Source organism: Cucumis sativus, chromosome 2, assembly GCF_000004075.3.
Source record: "Cucumis sativus cultivar 9930 chromosome 2, Cucumber_9930_V3, whole genome shotgun sequence".
NCBI lineage: Eukaryota > Viridiplantae > Streptophyta > Magnoliopsida > Cucurbitales > Cucurbitaceae > Cucumis > Cucumis sativus.
In genome coordinates, this window is record NC_026656.2 from 23,520,005 (window position 1) to 23,544,566 (window position 24,562).

At 33.2% G+C, this 24,562-nt stretch overlaps 2 protein-coding genes and 5 non-coding genes across 7 annotated transcripts; 6 read left to right on the forward strand and 1 right to left on the reverse strand.

The window, feature by feature from the left end:
* Window positions 1-3,850: 3,850 nt before the first annotated feature.
* On the forward strand, window positions 3,851-3,949 carry LOC116402312. Its single transcript, XR_004214825.1, has one exon. It is a non-coding gene; the product is annotated as a small nucleolar RNA Z157/R69/R10 (small nucleolar RNA).
* A 57-nt stretch (window positions 3,950-4,006) lies between these two features.
* On the forward strand, window positions 4,007-4,093 carry LOC116402314. The gene has a single exon (XR_004214827.1). It is a non-coding gene; the product is annotated as a small nucleolar RNA R11/Z151 (small nucleolar RNA).
* Window positions 4,094-4,186: 93 nt separating this feature from the next.
* On the forward strand, window positions 4,187-4,299 carry LOC116402315. Its single transcript, XR_004214828.1, has one exon. It is a non-coding gene; the product is annotated as a small nucleolar RNA Z152/R70/R12 (small nucleolar RNA).
* Window positions 4,300-4,366: 67 nt separating this feature from the next.
* On the forward strand, window positions 4,367-4,490 carry LOC116402262. The gene has a single exon (XR_004214776.1). It is a non-coding gene; the product is annotated as a small nucleolar RNA snoR80 (small nucleolar RNA).
* A 188-nt stretch (window positions 4,491-4,678) lies between these two features.
* LOC116402294 lies at window positions 4,679-4,759 on the forward strand. Its single transcript, XR_004214807.1, has one exon. It is a non-coding gene; the product is annotated as a small nucleolar RNA SNORD36 (small nucleolar RNA).
* A 7,526-nt stretch (window positions 4,760-12,285) lies between these two features.
* LOC101213395 (traB domain-containing protein) lies at window positions 12,286-15,901 on the forward strand. The gene is made up of 9 exons (XM_004151829.3): window positions 12,286-12,823; window positions 13,004-13,051; window positions 13,163-13,222; window positions 13,459-13,542; window positions 13,654-13,758; window positions 14,358-14,471; window positions 14,592-14,692; window positions 15,249-15,360; window positions 15,449-15,901. The coding sequence occupies exons 1-9, from the start codon at window positions 12,326-12,328 to the stop codon at window positions 15,572-15,574; spliced, it is 1,248 nt and encodes a 415-aa protein (XP_004151877.1). The 5' UTR covers window positions 12,286-12,325; the 3' UTR covers window positions 15,575-15,901.
* On the reverse strand, window positions 15,730-22,102 carry LOC101213152 (histone-lysine N-methyltransferase ATXR2). The gene is made up of 15 exons (XM_004151828.3): window positions 21,761-22,102; window positions 21,526-21,601; window positions 20,751-20,836; window positions 20,300-20,661; window positions 18,995-19,107; window positions 18,863-18,894; window positions 18,429-18,580; window positions 17,710-17,797; window positions 17,482-17,530; window positions 17,342-17,396; window positions 17,098-17,167; window positions 16,954-17,023; window positions 16,684-16,760; window positions 16,367-16,423; window positions 15,730-16,086 (listed from the first exon to the last, which is right to left on the reverse strand). The coding sequence occupies exons 1-15, from the start codon at window positions 21,842-21,844 to the stop codon at window positions 15,976-15,978; spliced, it is 1,482 nt and encodes a 493-aa protein (XP_004151876.1). The 5' UTR covers window positions 21,845-22,102; the 3' UTR covers window positions 15,730-15,975.
* Between the last annotated feature and the right edge of the window lie 2,460 nt (window positions 22,103-24,562).

Below are 24,562 nucleotides of genomic sequence, written 5' to 3' on the forward strand. Positions count from 1 at the left end.
TGAACTATGTGATAAGAGTGCACATGACAAGAACTTGGGTAACGCGTTGAGATTGCATGCGATGGGAGTTAGCGACTGAAAGTATTGCGAAGTAATTGTGTAAGGTGTTTTCAGTATGCGATGAGATGGGAGGCAATGTGAGTTTTCTTCATCTGGAAGTCGTTGAAGTCATCCTTGTGCAAGAAGGTCGATAAGCTTATTTGACTTTGTCATTCAATTGGATTTAAGATATGAAAGTGGCAGTAACACTTGATGTTTTGATAATGGATAATGGACAATTCTCACCACTGGGAAGAGGTAATCATTCCAGCATGAGAAGTTTCATCAGAGAAGCTTATAAATAGAAGAAGTCTAGTCATTTTGAGAGTTGTCTTACCTAGTGTCCACTTAAGAAAGAATTTCAAAGTTTCAGTGATTCACCATGAACTTGAATTTGGTAAGGATTGGCAAGGAAGAGAAGGAAACTTTGGTTAAGGGCCTAGGCAAGGAAGGTACTTGATTGTGAGTGGTTTCTTTTTAAAATATTTTCAAACCAAAAGAATTTCTACTATGTTTGAATTTTTATATATATATTTCTTCTTTGAATTCTTAAATTCCATGATTTCTTTTATGTTTTCAAATTCTAAAAATGGAATTAGTTTATAAATGAGCTAAAATATTGTGAAGAAATGATCTTTGGTATTCTACGAGATGTGGTACCTCACACTTGTTGTGTGTTATGGTGTGGAATGCATTACCCTTACGGTATGATTTGGGATAGAATGCCCTATTCTTGCTATGTAATCTGGAATACGATGCCTCATTCTTGTTGTGTGAACTGGTATGAGATGCCATTTGCTTGCTATATGAACTGGCAAGCAAATGACATCTGGCATTAGAAGACATGTTGAGTGATGGAATTGATGGAGACTTGATGTTGCGTTAAGATCACTCCGCACAAGTGCAACTCAGTAAAAAAGAGTGTGATAAATGCTTGAGTTGAACAAGTGGGTACTAAAATGTAATTAAGCATGCAAAATGATTCTTCAATATGATATATATATATATAATGCGTTATGAGGAATGTGTTACTTGTGATGTGCTTTTTATGAATGATTTGAAAGGAAATGATTTGCTTATGATTTATAAATATTATTATTGAGATTTTAATTATGTAAATTGACTAATGTGTAGAGATTATCTAATTTGAACTCAAAATCTTATTATTGAAATGCATAATTGTTTTTATCTCATGGATTTTCGAAAAGAAATGCAACACGTTATGGCTTAAATGTATTCACTAAATGTGTTAATGAAAAACCCCACTCACTAGACATTTTTGTTTAACCTTTCAAATGTTTTGTTTTATTATCCCAAGTAGCGAAGGACATCCAACATTTGACTTGTTGTCTTGATCGCCTATTGTATCATATGTGAACCACATCATTTTAGTAGTGGCCACTGTCAATTCACATAGCCCGTAGAGTTAGGCTAGCAGAGTGAAGTGTTGTTTTGATTTGTATATTTTCAGTTTATATAAAGAAAACTTTTGTACTTGTTTTAGATGTACCTTTTTATCAAATATCAATGAAGTTTTGTTATTTCAAATTGAGTTTTCATCTTGCATTGAATTTGGTTCACATAGAGATGACCCAAGAAAGGCCTAAGCAACTCTATCATGTCACTCCTTGACTCCTTGATGCATCACAATTTGGTTCACATAGATATGTGAACCCCAATAAGGTCTAGCCAACTTTATCATGCCACTCCTTGAATTTCTGCTACAACTCGACTTGGTTCATGTTAGAGATGACCTTAGAAAGGTCTAAGCAACTCTATCATGCCACTCCTTGATTTCCTGTTGCAACTCAACCAATTTGGTTCACATTAGAGATGACCCTATAAAAGTCTAGGCAACTATATTATCCCACTCCTCGACTTCAACTTGGTTTGGGTTCATATTAGAAATGACTACAGAAAGGTCTAGATAACTGTATATGCCACCCATCGACCTCCTATTGCAACTCTATTTGGTTCATATTAGAGATGACCCCAGCAAGACCTAGACAACTCTATCATGTCGCTCTTTGACTTCTTTCTACATGATCGTTTGGTTCATATAGAGATAACCCCAAAAAGGTCTAAGCAACTCTATCGTGCCACTCCTTGACCCATCATGGTTTGGTTCATATATAGATGACCTCAAAAAGGTCTAAGAAACTCTATCATGTCATTCCTCTCAGCTTCAACAAATTGGAGATTATGGTCTTCTTGGCTGCAACATATTGAAGAATATGGTCCTCTTGACTTAACCCTCTCAGCTGAAACATATTAGAGAGGAGGCAAAGTTCGTTGAACCGACATTTTTTAAAGAAGACAGAGTTACACCTACACCAATGAAGCTTAAACCCTTCAAACTTGATCTTGAAGAAGCAACAATTAAGTTTTTGGGTTTAAGAAAGACGAAGCCTATGAACTTGAATATGAGAAAGCATCGATAAAGCCTACAGGTCTGAATTTGAAGAACCTTTTTTTCAAATTTAAATTTGATGAAGCATCGACGAAACCATCAAACTTGATTTTGAAGAACTTTTTTTGTATGCATTTAACTTGAATATAGTGTACATCTTCAATTTATTATATCACCTTCTTATTAGGGATGAACAACTTGAATTTAGAACGAGATAATATCCTGCGATAAGACATATAAAACAAGATACAACAGGGATAAAGTTCTTTTGTAACAGGTGATATATAAGTTAATCAAATTCCCTACTTTTTTCTATGTTTTCTTACATTTCTATGTGGTAAGGCTTCATTATTTTACATAAAAAGCCATAATAGCTTGTATTTCTACCAGTTATCAGAGTACGCATGAGACCACCTCAAAAAACCAATTGATTCTAACTCTTGACGTATACATTATACCAGGTGCACCAGATTTCAATAGACGCATCTCATGTTCAAAATCTACTAGATTATAAGCTTTGTTGCATGTATAAAATACGTTATCAATTATTCTCTTATACTTTAATTTTAGGTTGTATGAAATGGAATAAAGTGAATTTGTAGAAATTATTAATTATAATATTATCACAATAGATTCACCTTAATATCATATTAAAAGTAAATCTATAGTAAATGATATCTTAATAATAAATACAAATATAATTATGGATTGCTTATTACGATAATTATGAAAGTTATAAAATAGACAATGAGATAGTTGCAAATTTAGCAATTAAATTCAAAATAATTAAGTATACAACAACATTTTAAAAATGTGCAAATATAGCAAAATTTGTCAAATTCTATGGATGATATAAATCTATCACCGATAGACCATGTTGTAAATATTGGTCTATCGCAGATAAATCATATGATATTTATCAACGATACAAGTCTATCAGTGATAGTTTTGCTATATTTGTAAATTTTTTAAAATATTGTTATATTCTTAATTATTATTCTTAAAATGATTATGATTCCAACTATCCTTTTTTTTAAATCTTTCAACAAAATTTCTCTAGTTTTTTCTATTTAGATAATAGAAGCTTTAGGCTGTGGACCTCTCAAAATGGGCTATACATGTTAATAGTAGACGTAGTCGTAATGTTAAGGCCAAGCCCAGTAGCCGCTCCAATGAAACCTACAAAAACCCTAACCAATTTAGAGCGAGAAACCCTAATCTCTCAGTCGATGGATGGCCTATAAATTCACCGTTCCACCTTATTCAGAATATCATCGTCGTCTCCTTCTTCTTTTCGATTTTCTATCTCTGGAATCGAATGTTGCACACTTTCTTATTTTCCTTGTTTATCTTCATCTTCAATTCTCATCTGTTTTCTTCATAATCTTTTTTTGTTCTTTCTGATGTGCTGTGACGAGGCAATTTTTGTGGACTAGAGTTTCTGATCCGGGTACAATTCCTGGGATCTGATTATATACCCTTGGCTGTCTGAGCACTCTTTTTTTCTACAGTTTGTTTTAATTTAACTTTATTTTTGGATTGTGTACTAGATTCTATGGGCTTATGATGATATTTCAAATAATCTTAGCGGATTTCAGTGAGATTATTCTATCAATGATCTGATTGTTACACACACTGAAGCCTATTTTAGCCTAGTATATTAGACTTGTTGTAATGTAGTTTAGTTTAGTAGTTAGCGATTCAATACGTTTTCCCCTATTTAATTTTGGTGGAGATGAAGCTATGATGAGATTAAACACTTTGATGTGTTATGGGCAGTGGACGTAACTTTTAATTAAGTTATGCCGTGAGCCTATTATATTAAACGACTTCTCCTTCCACTGAGCTTCTTTTTTCAGGTACAGCTTCATTTTTGTTGTTGAGTAATTATTCTTGGTTTAGCAGATTGCGTCCATTACCAATTCTGGGGGATTTATAGTTCCTCTTGGCATAATGGCTCGGACGCAATAGCATTAATGTGGCCATCCTGATTGATGGTTAGCCTCAATCCCATTTAATCCTGGAAACACCACAAACATTTTTTCTGAAGCAACGTTCTTTCTTACCCCTTTCTATACTTATTTTTTCAAATTTTCTTCTCATTTGGTTAGTTGGTTTCGTGAACGGAATTTGATTCTAGTTAGGAATTGATTTTTGGTATTACCTGTACTTCATCTTTTGTAGCTGTGTTCATTTGTGGTTAGTGTTTTGGACATGAAATATGTATCTGAGCAAGTGATGATTTATATTCAACGAATCTGATCAATTTGTGAAGTCTACTAAATTCGAGCTTTTTAAAACTGATGCTCAGATGATTTCTGTTCCATGGAGGATAATTAAGTCGCTAATAAAGGCAAGCTAACGATATGAATCGGGAACATGTGTGCTTGTTTGAAGGTAAAGTGATACTCTTGTTGCCTACATGATCCAAATGGCATTGTTATTTAAAAAGTCTTGGTGGAAGTTGTTGAAGTGGGCAAGCAATTTCAGAAGCCAAATTTTGGAATGCAAACACGTATGGACAATGTTGGGAACGAAGAATTATGCATCTGGTTTGAAGTTATTTTGAGGAAATCTACCACAATTTTGAGTATATCCGAGACCTTTGAAACGTGTAACATTTGTTGTTTTAAACCACCAATTTGGTATGGAATGAGTTGTGTTTTTTATTTTATAAAAATAATTATGCAAGATTTCTCGAACTATTCTTTTAGAATGGTGTAGATTACAATTACGTTCATAAAATCTTAATTTTATCAATCTGTCTCTCCAGTCGAACTCTTTATTCTACCCTCTTCCTTGATTGATTACTAAATTTGAATGGGAGAAGGGCAAAGTTGTGATAAGAATTTTTTTTCTACTCTAACCACTTCCTTCTTAATATCTCTATTTTGTTGTTGTGGTTCTGTTTTGATTCATCAATGCGATGATGAAATAGATATCCACATTGACTAAGGACTACTTGAAAAGGAATTTACAATACAGATTTTTTACAGAATTTTTTTTGATTCATCAATGCGATGATAATAACAATAATTTGTAATGGAAAATTATTAGTTTGTTTTTTGAAATTTAATTTGTAATTGAATTAATTTTTGTGTTTTTTTATCTAAACAATGTGCATGCTTTGAATTTATTGATTACGTCACCTAAAAACCAAAATTGACATTGTTTTTATGAAAAAAAATTCTTCCAAAATTTAATTAATAATGTTAAGTAGTGTTATGATAAGGTGTGTTTGGGATAATGATTATTTTGGTAGTATTATGATAAAATGTATTTGGGGGAAGGGTTCTTTTGGGTTTTGTTGTGAAGGTTTTTTTTGGATCATTATTATTATCACTATCATCAAATTCATATTTAAAATTCAATATTGCATAATTATTTTGTATGGGTAAATTAGTTTAATGAAGTTACATTTAGTGGTTACTATTCTGCGGTTTGGTCATATTCATAATGTTATCAGGATAAAGTATCTAATCTTATCATGACTCTTTAAATTGGTCTCAAACATTGATATCTCTATGTCTCTATTTAGGTTATTAATATAAAACTAATAATATAATCAATACAATAATAACATTTTATTAAGAACAGTTGATGAACTATATTTACGATCTATGAGTTATAGAAAGTCTATAGCAAATGTATTTGTTCAAAATACAATGTACTAAGTGTAGTATCTCTTTCAACGCAGGAGTAGGGTGTCTTGAAAATAAATTAAGGAAGTGAGTGTGTGGGCAAAGACAAAATTACTTAAAAGACTACCAAAACAATGTAATCATTATGTACCATCTAGTTTTGAGAATAAACCAATGTTGAAATGGAAAACAACACTCATTAAAAATGTCAAAATGTTATTTAAAAATATATTGTGCCTTAGATTTAGTTGTGACAGTAAAAAGGTATGCATGAAAAGGAAGTACATTGTATAGAGATGGAAATGCATACAAAGAGACATATCAAACGAACATACAAAGAAACATATCAAATGAACATATGTATGGTAATGAAGATTTTGTTATACTGCAGAAAGATTTTGTTATACTAAAACAACATTATGTCTTTACAACATAGTACAGTCTTTGTTTGGATTGATTTATTTGATACGAGTTCGACAGCTTAAAAAGTTCTCGTGATACATGTCTTATTCTATCCTACGACGATTGTGGTAAAATGGAGTAGAGAGCTATTTATTCCTTTGAAAAGCACAATATTTTTAAATTAAATTTCAAATAAGTTTTAAAAGAAGGATGAGTCCACTTTATCAAATCTAGCCCTAGTGCTAAGACAGGCTTCAGCCTAGCCTCAGCTTCATATCTAGGCTGAAGCCTGTGTTTTTTCTCATTTATCAAACTAGTTCTAGAGCTAAGGTTGATGTTTTTTTTAAAAAAAAAATTGGTTAAATCGAGCCCAGATCTATCAGGTCCTTTTCCTTATTTATCAAACCTAGTCCTAGAAAAAAAAATTGGTTAAATCGAGCCCAGATCTATCAGGTCCTTTTCCTTATTTATCAAACCTAGTCCTAGAGCTGAGGTTGATGTTCTTTTTCAAATTTGGTTAAATCGAGCCTAGATCTAATAGGCATGATACGGTTAGAACTCATAATTGGCGACCTAAAGGCCAGTGCATTGTTTCATGTCATAGACTCAAGGACTACTTACAAGTTGTTACTAGGGCGTCCTTGGATTCATGGAAACGGAGTAGTAACTTCAACACTGCATCAGTGCTTCAAATTTTATCAAGACGGTGTAAAGAAGGTTGAAGCCGACTCTAATCCATTCTCAGAAGCTGAGTCTCACTTCGCAGATGCAAAGTTTTATTCAAAGAATAATAATATTTTAGAAGTTTTGCCTGCAGAAACCCCTCTTAGGTCGAAGCCTGTCTATCAGGTCCTTTCCCTTATTTATCAAACCTAGTCCTAGAGCTAAGGTTGATATTCTTTTTCAAATTTGGTTAAATCGAGCCCAGATCTAAAGCTGAGGTCGAAGCTTATTTATCAGGTCATTTTCTTTATTTATCAAACCTAGTCCTAGAGCTAAGGTTGATATTCTTTTTCAAATTTGGTTAAATCGAGCCCAGATCTGAAGCTGAGGTCGAAACCTGTCTATCCAGTCCTTTTCTTTATTTATCAAACCTAGTCCTAGAGCTAACGTTGATGTTCTTTTTCAAATTTGGTTAAATCAAGGCCAGATAGATATTCTTTTTCAAATTTGGTTAAATCGAGCCCAGATCTGAAGCTGAGGTCGAAACCTGTCTATCCAGTCCTTTTCTTTATTTATCAAACCTAGTCCTAGAGCTAACGTTGATGTTCTTTTTCAAATTTGGTTAAATCAAGGCCAGATATGAAACTGGGGTCGAAGCCTGTCTATTAGGTTCTTTCTCTTATTTATCAAACCTAGTCTTAGAGCTAAGATTGATTTTTTTTTCTCTCAAAAAATAAAAAAATTGGCCCAAATACCTTATCTATTACCTTTGTCCACCTTCAAATATTTTCAGGATGGACAAAGGGGAACAAACTGTAGATACCGTATTTTGTCGTGCCTTTTTATTTTTTTCATTAATTTATTTATTATTTTTTTAAAAAGAATTTGAATTTGAATTTAAATTTAAATTCTAAAATTTAAATCTTAATTTTTAAATTTATGTTTTAAAACAAAAACAAAAATAAAAACATATTTAAAATTAAAATTAAAAGTAAAGATTTTTTTTCTTCTTCCTATTTTTCTCGATCATCCCTTGTTTTCGTGAGTCACAACCCTCCCACTTTCTCTCAATCTCTCACGTTCTCCCACTCTTCCACCTTCTTCCCCAATCTCTCACGTTTTCCCACTCTTCCACATTTTCCCCATTTCTCTGATGTACTCTATTTCACTATCTAAACTTACTTCACTTTTATCTAGAAAAATTGGGACATTGCCCTATAAAAAGAGAATGATCTAGAAAAATTGGGACATTGCCCTATAAAAAGAGAATGAGAAGATTCAATTTTGGAGGAGAATTTTTTTTTTTTTTTTTTTTTTTTGCTGGAGAATTATTTGATAGAGAAGAGAGACACGTAAAATAATTTTTTTTGAAAAAAGGTGAACAAGATCAACTCATAACATTTCGCATTTAACACAGACCTTGTAAGTTCTCTTTTTTGTTATTCATGTTTGAGGATACTGGCTTAATTATTTTTAGCACCCATTTGGGTGTTGTCTTAATTATTCATTTAAATCACTCGTTAATTAGCTGATGTGTTAATCGTTTGGCACTCATTTCACATCTTTTAATTATTTGCATCATTTGAATCATTTGGCACCCATTTGACTCTTTGATTGCTGCCCTAATTAATTAGTATTTTGCATCTGATTACATCTATTTGGCTATTTGACTATTTTGATGGTTGAGTTCTGCATCCGTTTAATTATTTGACACCCATTTGAATGTTGTGAGTTAATTATCTGATTTGGCATTAATTATTTGGTTAATTAATTAGCATACTGGCAATGCTATGTTAATTATTTGTTCTGTGTTAATTTTTCTGCATCCTCGTTAATTATTTGACATCAATTTGGCCATTGGAGTATTTTGATTACTGAGTTCTCATGCTAATTAATTTGACACCCATTTGACTATTTGATTGTTGCGCTGATTAATTAGTTGTTTTGCATCTATTTGGCTACTGCCTTAATTAATCAGTGTGTTCTTGATTAATTATTTGGCATCCATTTGGGTGCTATGTTAATTATTTCATTTGGTTAATTAATTAAATGATGTGTTAATTATTTGATTGATGTCTTAATTATTTAACACTTATTTGACACCTATTTGGCATACCGATTTAATTATTTGCTATCTTTTTAATTATCTAGTCACTCATTTTACATTCTTTGTTAATTGTGTGTATCCATCTGGTATCTTACTTTAATAATTATCCATTTGGCATATGTGTTAATTATGCATTTGAAAATAACTATTCATTTGACAAGCTCTCTTAATTATGCATTGTTAATTAATTAGCACAGTGTATTTGACACTTTTAATTTTTGGCATCCTCCATTGTGTGCTAATTATTTGCATATCGTTAATTATTTTGGCACTCATTTGGCCTCTTATGTCAATTACTCATTCGAATTATTTGTATTATGTATTAATTAATTAATCAGCATGCATATTGCTAAAATTATTTGACATCCATTGGCTACTGTGATTATTTATTGGCATCTTGCATTAATCCTACTTTGGCATTCTGCAGTTAATTATTATTTCACACATTTGACATCCTCGTTTAATTATTTTGCATATTTCTGAATTAATTAATTATTTTGCATATTTCTAAATTAATTAATTATTTTTCATATTTCTAAATTAATTAATTATTTTGCATATTTCTGAATTAATTAATTATTTTGCTTATTTCTGTTTCTGCATTAATTAATTATTTTTCACCTTTATGCATGAATTAATTATTTTGTATCCTTTTGAATTAATTAATTATTTTGCATCATTCTGAATTAATTAATTATCTTGCTTGTGTTGTACTAATTAATCATCTTGTACATTTTGCATATTACTTACATTATCTTGTATTTGTTTTATGCTTTTATTTTATCTCAACATATTACCCTAAGTATTTTTCAAATTTCATAATGTTTTGTCATTGTTATTATTAATTTTTCAATTTAAATATAAAAATGTAAATTGGAGAAAAAGTATTGTTTTTTTATGGATTTTATAATTTAAAATCCATGAATACATAAAATTTTTCCGTTTGAAATTTAATTAATAGATTGTTTTTAAATAAACACATTTCATATTTTAAATGAGACCGAGTAGTGTTTTCATTCTAGATACATGAAATTTCTCATTAAACACCTATGATAGATATTAAAATATCAAGTTTTGGTATCTTACTATTCTTAAGGTGAATAAAAATCTTTTAAAACAAAAATAAAGTTAATTTTTCTAATGACTCTTATGCCACCCATAATCACCAATTCATGCTTAGGTTCTACTTTCTTCGATATGAATTGATAAACATGAGACATTTAAACAAAACCTAAATAAAAACTTTGTTTTGTGAACCTCCTAATTTAATTTAAAAGATAAAATTGGGTAACCATTTTTTGGGTGTGGTAGAGTGCTAACACCTTCCCTACACACAACTGACTCCCGAACTTAAATCTATGAATGTACGCAGACCATTTTTTTTTCTTTTTTTTGGGTGACCAATCACACCTTCATATGGTTGGTGGCGACTCCAAAACTATTTATTAAAATTAAATAAACGGGGAGATCGGCCGCTCCGTGTAGTGATCACGTCGCGACAGATGGTATAGAAATTGTCCAAATTTAGTGTGAAACGAAGTCCGATCGACAAGGAAAAGTCTTAACGGCAAATGTGAAGATCGAGTCACCAAACATGCAGACAACGGATTCGGAGGCAAGGTGGAAACCGTGGAAACCAACCGTTCAACGAAATCAAAAGAGAAAACCATTTTGTTTCAGAGGCAACACAATGGAGCGTAACCGTCAACGAAACGTTGAAGGGTGAAGAATGAGAGAGAAATTGTATTACAACAAGAGAGCTTTTTTCTTTTCCACAAGAAAACAAAGGCCAAGGACAACCGATTAAGGAAAAAAATGGGTTTTGTTTTCGACATTGAAACCAAACGACATGGTGGTTGAAAATGATTCAAAAGATGACGGGATGATTTTGTATGAAAATCGAAAAATGATGAAACGAGTTAAGGAAAGGATGAAGAGGGTTAAGGAGAGGTTGAAGACGAGTTGAGAAAAGATGAACACAGGTTGATGGGGAGAAGACCGTGCGTTGTTGTGAATGGTTGAGGAGGAGGAATGAGAGATTAGGGGTAAACCGGGCATTATGGAATGTTCATAATGTTGTTATATCCTTAATTATTATTCTTCAAATGTTCATCCATTACATTTGTCTTATTTACAACATTAATATTTAGTGACATATAGTTTTAATAATTTTTTACATGATGGCTAGAACTTTCATTATCTTTTGTTTGCCTATTTAGTTTACCAATTAATGGAGTATCTAAAATATACTCAATATACCATAATCTTTAGTTTACCAATTAATGGAGTATCTAAAATATACTCAATATATCATAATCTTTAATTCACCAATTAATAGAGTATCTAAAATATACTCAATATACCTTAATCTTGAGTTCACCAAATTAATGGGTATCTAAAATATACTTAATATATCATAATCTTCATATTTTTCGAAATATACAGTAATAAACCTCGAATTTTAGACCCAAATTCTGGTGGAAAATACTCTCTTTGTCGGCCATCAAACTTTTTCTTCTTCACTGTCAAAATCTCTCTGTTAAATGGTGGCTTCTGCAATTATAATGCTCAGATAAATGGTGGCTTATGCAATTATAATGGAAGGAAGGAAAGTGGTATTCGAAGAAGGAAAGTTTGAATCGTGGTTTATTTCTTTCCTACACGGTAATCCACTTTTTTTTTTCATTTATAATCAATTTAATATTATAAATGAATATATATATATATAATTTGTATCCTAAATTTAAGACATTTGTAAAATTTATTAGAAATTTAGTTCTATCATATATAATATGATATAGGAAAGTTAGTTAAAGATTCTATTATAAACCAAACCCCACCGTGGTTATTTGGGCCCAAACAGCCCTTTAAGAGCTGAGTTCAGTTTAAATTAATATTTTCCAAGCGAAAATTGAGAAAATGTTTTATTTCGTTTTGCAGCGAATTAGAAGGTGACACGCGTGATATGGCACACAAATAATACCGCTGGCGTGTAAAATATATATATATATATATATATATATTGAATCTTGAAATTCAGGTAAGAAGGGAAAGGCGAGGTGTATGAATCGATTAACTCGTTGTGCAACTCAGCTCAACTTGACCGAGTCACACCGGTTCATCGTAACAGCCACCGTCAAACCTCATCGCCGGCGTCTCAATTATGCCCTAACTTTCAAACCGCACCGGCATTTTTCAGCTCCATTCGATTTCGGGATTTTCTTCTCCCAAAACTCTGACCGTCCTCGGCGTCTACCCCGTTTGCCTCAGGTGATGGACCCGGTTCCTCCGGAATCTGATTCCCCTGCCGTTGAAGATTTTGTCCACATCGAGGACCCTAACATCGAGAGTTTGTGCGAGAGTATTGTTAGTACTACTGATGAACAGATCAACGACGAGGCAGCCTCTGTGATTTCCCCTGAGGCCGAGGAGGGTTTGGCGGAGCAGAGGAGAGTACTACCGGAGGAGCTTTCTAGAAGCGTGTTGGTATTGACTTGCGAGACCACTGGTGAAGGTGGCATTTGTGACGTATACCTAGTTGGAACGGCACACGTTTCTCAAGTAACTTCTTGATTTTCGATTGTGATAAATTGTCTTGTATTTGTGGCATTTGGTTCTTGAAATTTTGGAGGATATGGGGTGAAAAAGTATCGATTACAGTGAGAGTTCTTAACCCTTTCCGAATTTATTTGATTGAGGAATTCGAGTTAGAACTGAAGTAGATCACTTTTATGGATGCAGGAATCGTGCAGAGAAGTTCAAGCTGTAATCAGTTATTTGAAACCTCAGGCACTTCCTCTTTTTTGAATCTCGATTGTTTTAGATGGTTTGTTTTGCAGGCTATTTTCCTTCTTTCATGTGTTTACAATGTTGCTTGTGCGTTTGCTTATGTCAATGCAGGTCGTCTTCTTGGAGCTATGCGCAAGCCGAGTGGCAGTCCTCACCCCTCAGAATTTGAAGGTGGTGTTGTAATTTGTTTATAGAGATAATTTCAAATTCAAGCAAATAGCTTGTTGATTGAAGTTCACATTTTTATTCTTTTTTTTTTTTCTTTTTAAGTTGCTTTGAACATGAAGTCTTGAACTATTACAAATTATGATTGCTGGTTAAAATCGATTACACAAATTCAGTGCCATACAGCATATGTGTCTCTTTTATCCCTCAATTTTTGCTCTCCCTGACCCTTAGTTCTTCAGGTTCCAACTATGGGAGAAATGGTTGAAATGTGGAAGAAAAAGCATAACATCTTTGGTATACTTTACAGTTGGTTTCTTGCGAAGGCAAGTTCTTTTTAGTTTTCTGTAGGTTTTATAGTGCATTTTTTGTTTTGTTTTTTTGACAATTTTATTTGAAAGATTGCCTCTAATTTTACTTCCTTACTTTTATCTTAGGTAGCCAACAAACTCGAAGTATTCCCTGGTTCAGAGTTTCGTGTAGCCTATGAAGAAGCAATGAAGTATCGTGGTAAGGTAATTCTTGGTGATCGTCCAGTGCAGGTATGATCTCTTTCTCTCTCTCTCTTAAAGATTAAAACTTTTTCTTTTTTAAATAGAGCCTGTGATAGGATTTCTTGAACAAATATCTATTCTCATAACCTTTCTTACACAATTATATTTGCTTCAAAATCAATATGATTGTCTCAACTACCCTTCTTGAGAACTTATTCTGAAAAAGTGTCTGCTGTGGGATAAGTCTGTTCACCGGGTACGGTCGGCTGGTGTCAAGCCTCAAACGTACTTGAGAGCTTTTAATTGTTTTCCGATGTGATATTCACCTTAAAGGTGCTTTACATTCTGTTGGCCCTGACATCCACATGTGCATTCTATTGTGTGCTTTGATTGGTCCTGGATTAGTTTGAACGTATATTCATTTGCTACATGTGCCACTGCTCAATTTACATCACATCCTATTACTATTGTATTTTTCCTGTGTTAGTTTTTGAGCATACCTTTTGATTTGTATCCTTACCATTCTTTTTCTGTCTTTTGATCATGTTAATTTGCAACAAATAACCTTAATCTTCAATGAGGTGACATTTAGTTTGTCATCTTAATATAGCTGAACATACTGTAATATTTTGACGTTTACTCAACAGATTACAATTAGAAGAGCATGGGCGAAAATGCCCCTTTGGCATAAGATAAAATTGCTTTATTCCTTCGTTTTTCAAGCATTCTTTTTGCCAAGCCCCGAGGAATTAACCAAGATGGTATAATTTCATTAACTCTCTCTTTATCCTCACAGGAGAGGATTTTTCTCCTCTATTTTTCTGTTTAATTGTGAGACAAATTGAAACGGTTTGCTGTACTAATGCTATTTCTATCTTCAGTTGAAGGATATGGACGATGTTGACATGCTCACGCTCATAATTCAAGAAATGAGCAAGGAATTTCCCACATTAATGGACACTCTTGTGCACGAGCGAGATCGGTTAGTACATTTACCTTTGTGCTGTGTGAAGGCCATTGCGTTTTTCCTCTTTCAATGTGTTTTCTTTATTCAAATAGGAAGAACTTTAGGAACTATTTGCAGTTGACTTTTTTTTTTTTTTTTTTTATGACAAAATCTTTGTTCTTTTCTTTCTGTGCAGTAAATACATGTTTGCATAACATTTTTTTTTCTTTTTTAAAAAATAATAAATAAGTTTTGTTTTCTTTTTTTCCTTTGGTTATTTTCCAGTAGATTTAACAAGTTTTTTTTTCTCACTTTGACACCCAAATGTTGTCTCGTGAGATTAGTCGAAGTGTCCATAGGCTGATCCAAGATAATAATATTGTGTTTTCCTCCTGACGTATGCTTCGTGGAATTATAAGATGAATCTTCAAAGGATTGGCAACACTTTGGAAAGTCCTAACCTCATAAATTAAAATCAGTTTTCTGCTCAACAATGTGTTCTGATTTCATGTTATATCCATCATTGTTGCACAATAGTTTTTTATCTTCCATTTGTGTTCTTGACTCACCCATATGTCTATAACTGTTTCAGGTACATGTCAACAACGTTACTAGGAGTAGCCAAGGAGCATCAATCGGTCGTTGCAGTTGTGGGGAAAGGTCATCTAAGTGGAATTAAGAAGAATTGGCAGCAGCCTGTTACTGTAGGTTTCACTCAACCATTTCTTGAGAAATTTGATTGGTATTCCCTCTCTTCTCTTTACACAAGTATACATTTTCTTAAAATTGCAGCTCGAGGATCTTTTGGAAATGCCTACCCAAAAAGGAGTCCCTGTCGTCAAGATCTTTTCGTCAATAGGTGTTGCAGTTGCTGGAGTTGCCATCATATCAGGTGTTTACCTTGCATGCAAAAAATAACACTATTGAAACTCACCTCAAAGGCTAAACTGCTGCAAAGAATGCTCGCTTGATCGTCAAATCTGAAGTTACTATTGGATTAGTTTGTACTTTTTAAACGAGTCCTCCTTGATTGAGGTTTGCCTTCACAGAATGAGTTAACCACAAATTTGCAATTACAAATAATTTTTTCTCGTTATAGTTTCCTTCCCTTCTCTAGCTGTCTGGTCTAGCAAACTTGGAATCATCACAATGATGAGAAGTTTAACATTAGGCTAATAAAGTTAGAACGATTGAAAGTACTATAGCTACATTTCTTGAAACATTAATATATAATTGTTCAAAACAGAAAAAAGATATTTTTGTTTGCCCAGCTTGTTTGAGACTTCATCAATGAGACAGATTCCAAATGGAATGGCTTGCTAAGGATGCTCTTGTAAGCACTTGGGGCATCTGCATTCGAACCCATAATCTGCAAGTAATGCTCGTCTCTGATCAAATGGTAGATCTTCGTCTATATATGAAATTGTCACCTGAAAACAATGCACTAATTGCATCAATATATTTTCACACAAGTTTCTTTGTGACTTGTACTATATGAAATAATTGAACTCAATTCAATGTATATTTCTTATTTACAACAAATGGAATGGGAGTAATGTTAGTTATGATTTGAACTTCCAATCTCATAGGACAAAGGCAAAAGTATCCACAGCTTCTTAGCTCATTATTTTTTGATAATTCGTGCAAATGAACGATCTGATGAAAGTAGCTCAAGCACATATTAGAGAACGAAAAATTGTCCTAAATTACCTCTTCCCCTGGGTGGATGGGCCTCAATGCAATTATGGTTGCTTGTCCATCTCTATCCTGCCATGATTATAAAGTTAAAAAGGCTTCTAGTAACACTACTACTAAAATCTAATTTCTTTCAGGAAAAGAAAATGAAGGAAAATGAAAGAGCATGCAAGTGCAAAACATAAATAGAAGCCCAAAATAAATGGACCAAAATGAAATGACAACAAAAACAATCTCATGTTCATATAAAGATAGTATTAAACTCTTTCACAATCTAAAATGATTATCCATGAAATATAGTATGGCTTTGGTGTGGAATTGATTTCACATACCTCCTCTCTTTTGAACGCTTTAGCATTTGGATAGCAAGAATGATTCATACAACTCTGTAAGGGAAAAAAGGCTGTACCTGTTTAAGGAAAAAAATCATGGTAAGCATTAATACTGAAATACTGATTTTTCAGTATTAATAACCAAACAAGATATTACTTGTTTAAGGAATTATTTTTTTTAAAAAATCATCAATACGAGGAAAAAACTAATCATGATCTCAAGCGTATATTCCTCAAATTGCTACTAATTGAAAACTAGGATCAACTTACCTTGACAACAAATTGAATAGCTGTCGCCAAGAGCATCCAAAAGGGGCCGGGTAATTTCCTCAGCTCTTTCCTGTCATTAAGAATCATAAGCATTAGGCTTGCGATTTCCAGGATCTTTGATGTATAAAGGCCATGCCTTCTAACCTTGTAAGGAGATGAAAGTTCGTCAATATACAAGAAGTAGTCCTCAACCGGTGATGCTACAACCAAATCACTGAAGCACAAGAGTAAATTTGATATTAACTTCACAATGGCTTGAGATCACAAACAGTATTGCAGATAGAAATTAACTTATTAGATAAAAGTTTTGTACGTTATATAAAGGACATAGAACGGAATTATACATGTATCCAAAGAAAGAGATGGAAGGGTTAAAACAGAAACGTACAGATTATTTAGCTCAAACATGCCAATTATATGGCCATAGATTTCAAGGGAGAATACTAGTAGAGTCAAGGATCTGACATCAGCTTTGACAAAATAAGAGGAAAACATATATACCCATCAATTCCTAACTTTCAAGGATACAAGGTTCACATCCAACGTCAAAAATTGCTTCCTTGAGAAGCTGCAATGACTGAAATTTGCAAATTGCATGTTAGTACTGAAACATGTCACTGAAACTATCAATCATATGAATGATAACAATATGCAAAATCAATATCGCAGAGTATACTAGAACTAAGAATCATGCTAAGGTCACCATAATCAACGCCAGCTGCATAACTAGGATTTTCTACTAAGAAAGTTACATACCATGAAAGCCATCTCTCTTATTTGCATCCGGAATGCAGCTTCGTTAGACGGTTCGACATCATCCGGCAGTGCAATACAGTCCCACCACCTAACAACGAGTAATTTCCATCAAATCAAGAAAATATTTCCGAACGTCTCTAGGCTCACTAAAATAAAAAATAAAGGCCCAACCCTGCAACAATTAGAAGTTGCAAATACTAATAGCATAACAATGTCCTAATAAGGGAGCCTGTATGGGTTGTAGTTTTAAAACCAAGGCCACCTCATCTGGACCATTTTCCAAGGCCTGTGACTTGTAGGTTAATGAGGGCCCAAGTTCAAGTTGTCCTTCACACAACCTACCATTGATTATATCCCCATCATACTCGAGGAAATAGAAACCCTAAAAAGTTAAGACTTGAGTTGAATCATGTAGTCGCTTTATTAGAATAATAAGCTCTAATGATACTTTGATTACAGTTTGATAGTAATAATCTCAAAAGGCCACTCCTAGGTTGTAGTGACAATGCAATAACATGTCCACTAAATCAAATAGAAGGAATTACAATATCTTTCCACATCAAACATAGCAATCAACGAAGAGTCGAAGATGTTTCATGCGCTAATGACCTCCATTTCGTCCTTATAATGCATGATCACATGCAAAAGGCTGAGATTCAATGCACTTCCTACTTATTTCACAAAGCACAAAATGAGAAGCTGGTTCAAAAGGCAATTACCTTCTCTTATGTCCCATCGAGATTGGCTTCCAAGCCTCCAAAAGAATGGACAGATCAGCATTGTTGAGAATAGGGCATGTGCCATATTTCATTTGTTGTCCAGAAGAAGCCAGCTTTAACTTCTTATACTTCAAAATAGTGGAAGAAATTGCCTGAAAGAAAAATGCAAAATTTAGTTGGCCATAGTCATATTTAAATTTGAATCTATCTTTCAACTTCGATTATCCCAGTATTATAGATAAACTGATAATTCAAAAGCAACTTGCTACGCTAAATTTATTTTTCATTATTTTTTAATAAGCCTTTACAAACAGTATCACATGAAATCCATGAAATATAAACAATTGATAGTTCAACATTTACACCAAAAACACAATGAATGGGATGAACCAAACTTGAAATTTGACTTAAAAAAACACAGTAGAAGAAAGTACCTTTGCCGCAAGGAGGAATATGTCATTCGTGTCTGCGGAACCCCCAAAAGAGAGAAGGAAAAGAGCCCATATTAGAGAATAGTAACAATTGATTTCAGTTTCATGACAGCTACATCTAAGTTGGAAACTCACCATTGGCATGTTGTATAAATTTTAGCAGTGCCTCCCTGCGTGAAGGTTCAGTTTTTCCTCCAGTACAAAGTAACAAATGGAATACTTCCCAATCAGCTTCTGCACACGATTTACTATAATATGGAACACTACATCAATTGCTTTGCTTACTCAGACAACTTCAAAATGAAAGAACAAAATAAATCTCCTAACAGAAATTATTAAGTAAAATTATGTCAAGCCACAATCCACTCACTTTTGATATGTACCTATGGAATAAGACTTCTATTAATGCAAGAAATGGTAAAAAGTACATAGTACTTGAGAAAGAGGAGAAAGCAGAAATAACAAGAGGAGAATAATTCAAACAGTCCGTTTATGCAGGCACCCTAAGAATATATGAAAGCTGTGAATCGAATTCTAAGATATTTGAAAAGCTCTCTGGGTAGAGGTCTAATGTTCAAGAAAACTAACAGAAAATGCATTGAAGCTTATACTGACTTTGATTAAGCAGGATCAGTTATTTACAAAAAATCTACCACTGGTTATTGCTTTGTGTGGGGTATCCTAGTTACTTGGAGAAGTAAGAAACAAAGTGTTGTTGCTAGAAGTAGTGTTGAAGCTGAATACAAAGCTATGAGTTTGGAATATGTAAGAAAATCTAGTTGAAGAAAGTTCTGTCGGGTCTTCACTAAGACTGTGAAACCTATGAAGCTCTATTGTGCTAATAAAGCAGTTATAAGCATAGCCAATAATCCTATACAATATGATAGAGCGAAACATGTGGAGATTGACAGACACCTTATAAAAAATAAACTAGACAATGGCAATATCCGTACTCCATATATTCCATCTTGTCAGTAAGTTGTTGATGTTCTCACCAAAGGGTTACTCAGGCCAAGTTTTGACTCATGTGTTAACAAGTTGGGTCTGATTGACATCTACACCTCAACATAAGAGGGAGTGTTGGAAATAAGAAGCTCTATTGATAGTATATAGCCCCAAGGGTATTTTAGCATTTCACTTATCCTAAGTTTATTTCCTTTTTTGTATTAGGGCTTGCTAAAGCCTATAAAGTTGTCTTCTCTTGTAACTTTCATTGTGTGTGAAAATAATAAAACATGGTTTTTTCTTCAATTCTAGGGTTTTCCATGTAAACCCTGTGTTCTCTTTTCTACCTTTTAACAAAAAGTCTTTTACATATATTTCCTAGTTAAGTTTAATACAATACTCATATTGACAATATAGGACCCTTCCCCTGCAAGAAATCCATAAAATGAAGGGGAAAACCAATTTTAGACGCTTGACCATAAAAAGTGCCTTTACCTGCAGTAAAAGGCCTCACCACATCCCCCAGGACAAGGAATAGCTGGAGGCATGGCAAACTCATTGGAGTGAGGCAATGATAGGCCACCATTCATCAATGATTCCACAAGCCCTTTGGGTAAATCTGCACCTTTAGAATTGCTGGAAGAACATGCTCCCATGCTTTCATTATTTTCTAATTCAATCTCCTGGCCATCATCTGATTCAGTTTCCATGCAATCTTCTGATATGGGTGAAGAAGGCTCCATGTCACATTGATGATTAGTGGACACTCCAAGATCTTGAAAGTATAACTTCCTTCCGATTTGAAGTTCTATAGATCCAACAAATCGAAAACAAAAGCTGCACACCAGACAGTCCATCTGCAAAGCAATTAAATGGAGCATAACAATAAAGTGGAAAGAAAAGTCACCAAACTGAGTCATGATGGTAGTTTTCCAGATAGGAAAACCTTATTTGACGTATGCTGAGATCCTACAAGCATTTGGTCCTTCAGGACAAGGTCCCCTTCTTTGAAAGCAGCATCAGCAAAGACACCTGCAGATAAACATCAAAAGTGATGAAAACTCTGTTAGGGGTTAAATTAAACCAACACTGACCATAAATCACAATCGGAAACAGCAATTGGATTCTTGGCCAAGGGTATTTGGGAAGAAAATTTGATAAGCTAATATAATTACTTTATGATCTTCCCAATGTATTTCAAGAGAAACAGTGGTAACTTTTACAATAAACAATAAAACAGAGTTTTTTGCAACAGAGCTGCCAAATCTTTTGATGGTTGCATAGACATCACTACTTCTTGACTATCAGAAGAAGTAATGTTGGATAAATCTTAGTAATTTTTAAAGGCAACTTTTCTGATAAAAGTCTTGTCTTATCATAAAGTGACGTTTCCTCCAAGAAATTGTTTCAACATGCCAAACATTCACAAAGCACAGTTAAGAGCAACAGAAAAGAGTACTTCGATTGCCAGCTTTTAATTTCATCACGCATACATGATGCAAACTTCCAACTAAAAGTTAAATTACTATCACACATTCAAATACTACTATACCTCACAATCTTAAAAAATCTACATTATAAAAAAAAAACACTAAAAACTCAGCTACTATTCATCACTAGTAGTGTATTAAAGTAATGAAGAACAAAAAGTCGTATTCTCCACGCCGAATTTCAAAATTCCCAATTCAACTTCAGAAGAGCAGAGGCAATAAAAAACGTACCCTTTCCAAAAGCTCCATTCTGCTTCACTCGAAGACCACGACACTGCCTTGTCCATACAAGCTGATCAAAATATTCCTGAAGACACAAAACTCAAACACTTTAAGAACAATAGAAACTCCTTTTCCTATGCGTAAGTAGATCAAGAGCCTGTATTTCCCAGGTTTCGAACGAAGCACAAGGGAAACAGAAACGTCAAAGAGAAGAAACAGCAACTTTGAAATTGAGAGAGATTACCTGAACTTGGTGAGGTGAATGAGGAGAAAGGAGAGCAGAGATTTCATTGGGGTACTTTGAATCAATTGGGCAAACGAAGGCCATTATCCTTTAAAGAAACAGACGACCAGAGCTCACACGCATAGAGGAGATAGTTGCCGCCGGGGGTGTGTTCTTGAGCAATGGGGGAAGTTCCGGTGTGTAGTGTAAAGAAGTTGAACAGAACAAAACGGTGGTGGGCTGAACCCAAATAAAACCGGGAATTTTTTACGAATATCACATTTTGGTTTTGAAACACCACACCTTCGTTAAAAGAAAAAAAATACTCCTAATTTTGTTTTCTTCGAGTGTCCATCTCGACCTACATCGAGATGCTTCACAAATTTTTAAAAACTCCTCCAACTTAATCTTTTGGTCCATCTCCGTCGAGATTGTGCGTTTTTGTTTTTAAATTTTTGAATTACTTTGAATGATCTCATAGTTTAGGGTTGAATTTTGAATTGTGTTATAGTGCTCTATGTGAAATATGAGTCATATGGAAAAGTTTGGTAGTTGGTTTTCTGTTGTAGTTGGATTTAAAACTATATTTGACGTTAATGCATGTCTTCGATAAATCTCAATAATTTCATCAATTCTGACCAATACAAATGAGGAATCTTGGTCGAGATCGATTGTTCTTAGGTTCGTTGAAGGAGTCATATCGTCCGAGATTGGACTGAGATATATGTAAAGTCTTTATCTCGTGGTATCTCAATGCAATATAATTGTCTGAGTTCAATTGACAAGTCATATTGTTTTGGACGGAAATTGCCTTAAAATTTTCTTAAGTTTTAGGACAAGTTACTAATTGTGATTTGTTGCGTGTGTCATATCAAACACTAACCCAAATTTTCATCACTCCAAAATTGTTACAAAAGAGATTAATTAATAAAGTACTTATACACACAATTTCATATTTTTGGTAGCATGATAATTTGTTAATAATTAAACATAATGATAATCAATTATTTAATTAATACAACATTTTAGGGAGCAATATTAAAATTGGAGAACCAAAGGTAAAGAAACTAAAAACTCGAGGCAATCTCGAGCTGAAATGAGCAATGTTTGTCAATTTTTAGGCTTTCCTGCTACAATTTTGTTCGATATGAACCAAAATTATCAAATTTTTAGGCTTCCTCGTTACAATTTCGCTCGAGATGATTGAGATCCATAATTTTTTTTAAAAGATAAAAAAAGAATTAGTTAAGATTTGGTAAGGTTTGAATAAATTTTTTGAAAAGATAAAAAAATAAGATTTAGAAAGATTGAAAAATGGTAGAATCTGGAGCTAGTATCTACCAAGATGCAGTCGAAAAACAAACAAAAAAAAAAAAGCAAAGCAATTGATAAGTTGGAAATTTTAATATTTTAGCAAAATTAGATCGAGAAAACCAGTTTTATAAGATTTTAAAAAATGTGCTACTTTTGGAAAGTAAAACAAAAATTATAGTGGTTTGGCCAATTTTCTTATACCTTGCCTTTAGGGTTAGTTTGACCTTGTCTTTAACAATACCATACTCCATAATTATTAACTATTTATATTTTTTCTTGTTAAAGTAAACTTTAGTATTTATTTAGTACTTATAGTTTGTAATTATTTGTTTAGAAGAAAAATAGTATTTATTTAGTATTTAATTTCCAAATTGTCCACGTGACTTTAAAAAATGTACTTTTAGTCTTTGAGGTTTCCATCGTATTGTCGTTTATTTGGAGCACTTTATAGTTTACGAGGTCTTAAAATGTTTCTAAAGATCCCTAATCAAAATAGATTGTTAATTAACTGCAAAAGTAACGAGACAAATCTAATTAACATTTTTTATGATTTTTTTTTATTTTTCTATGGGAAATCGTAATGTCTCACATCTGAGTTTAGAAATTTGTAAATTTGTGATACACTTTTTTATTTTGTAAATATGAGGAAAAAATCCAAGTCCAACGATAACATATAAAATATAGACTTGATGTATTGTTGCTGAAAAAAAAAAAGAATAATGATAAAATAGCAAATGGCAAAAGAATAGGAAGTAGTTGAGTCTTGTTGAGCAGTTCATGGAGAATAAGAAAATCATCTTTTTAGCTCCTTAAAAGGTGTGAATAATTTATGATCACATATTAATATTATTATTACTCTCTTAACCCTCACACTTTCCCTATAAAAATCCACTCTTCCCTCCCTTTTCAACAACAAAACCATTTCTCTCATATTCTCTCTTCACAAATAAAACAAAAACTTTTTTCTTTTTTGTATTTATTCCTTTATTATCGCACAATAAGTGTTCTTTATTGAGTGTTGGTATTTCGATAGATCCAAGTGTTGTTTCCACTGACTGATCTAGTGTTGTTTCCACTGACGTAGAAAGTTTTTTTATTCTGGGATGTCGGGGCTCGGGACTGTAACAACTAGGGGGCTCGGGGCAGTAACAACTACTAGCACCTAGAGTATAGCCGCGAAAACGTCTTATAAAAGCGAGTTTTGCGGCTTGGGGCTGTAACAACTACTAGCACAACTACTCACACGGCTTGGGGCTGTAACAACTACTAGCACAACTACTCACACCTAGAGTATAGCTGTGAAACCGTCTCTTAGAGCCTGTAACAACTACTAGCACCTAGAGTATAGCCGTGAAAACGTCTTATAAAAGCGTGATACACATGATAAACATATTTATATACATAAATATTTCAAAATGGTAAAATATTAAAGGTTTTAAAGTTAATGACAATTAAGTAACTATGCATAATGACATTTAATAAAGCAATGTAATATTTTTTAAATAAATT

Coding starts and splice junctions, on each gene's coding strand:
- LOC101213395 (XM_004151829.3), top strand. CDS start 12,326: ATGAATCGATTAACTCGTTGTGCAACTCAGCTCAACTTGACCGAGTCA. Junction 12,824..13,003: donor GAACGGCACACGTTTCTCAA/GTAACTTCTTGA, acceptor TTATGGATGCAG/GAATCGTGCAGAGAAGTTCA. Junction 13,543..13,653: donor ACAGTTGGTTTCTTGCGAAG/GCAAGTTCTTTT, acceptor CTTTTATCTTAG/GTAGCCAACAAACTCGAAGT.
- LOC101213152 (XM_004151828.3), bottom strand. CDS start 21,844: ATGGCCTTCGTTTGCCCAATTGATTCAAAGTACCCCAATGAAATCTCT. Junction 18,895..18,994: donor ATTTATACAACATGCCAATG/GTGAGTTTCCAA, acceptor GGGGTTCCGCAG/ACACGAATGACATATTCCTC. Junction 16,424..16,683: donor AAGCGTTCAAAAGAGAGGAG/GTATGTGAAATC, acceptor TAATCATGGCAG/GATAGAGATGGACAAGCAAC.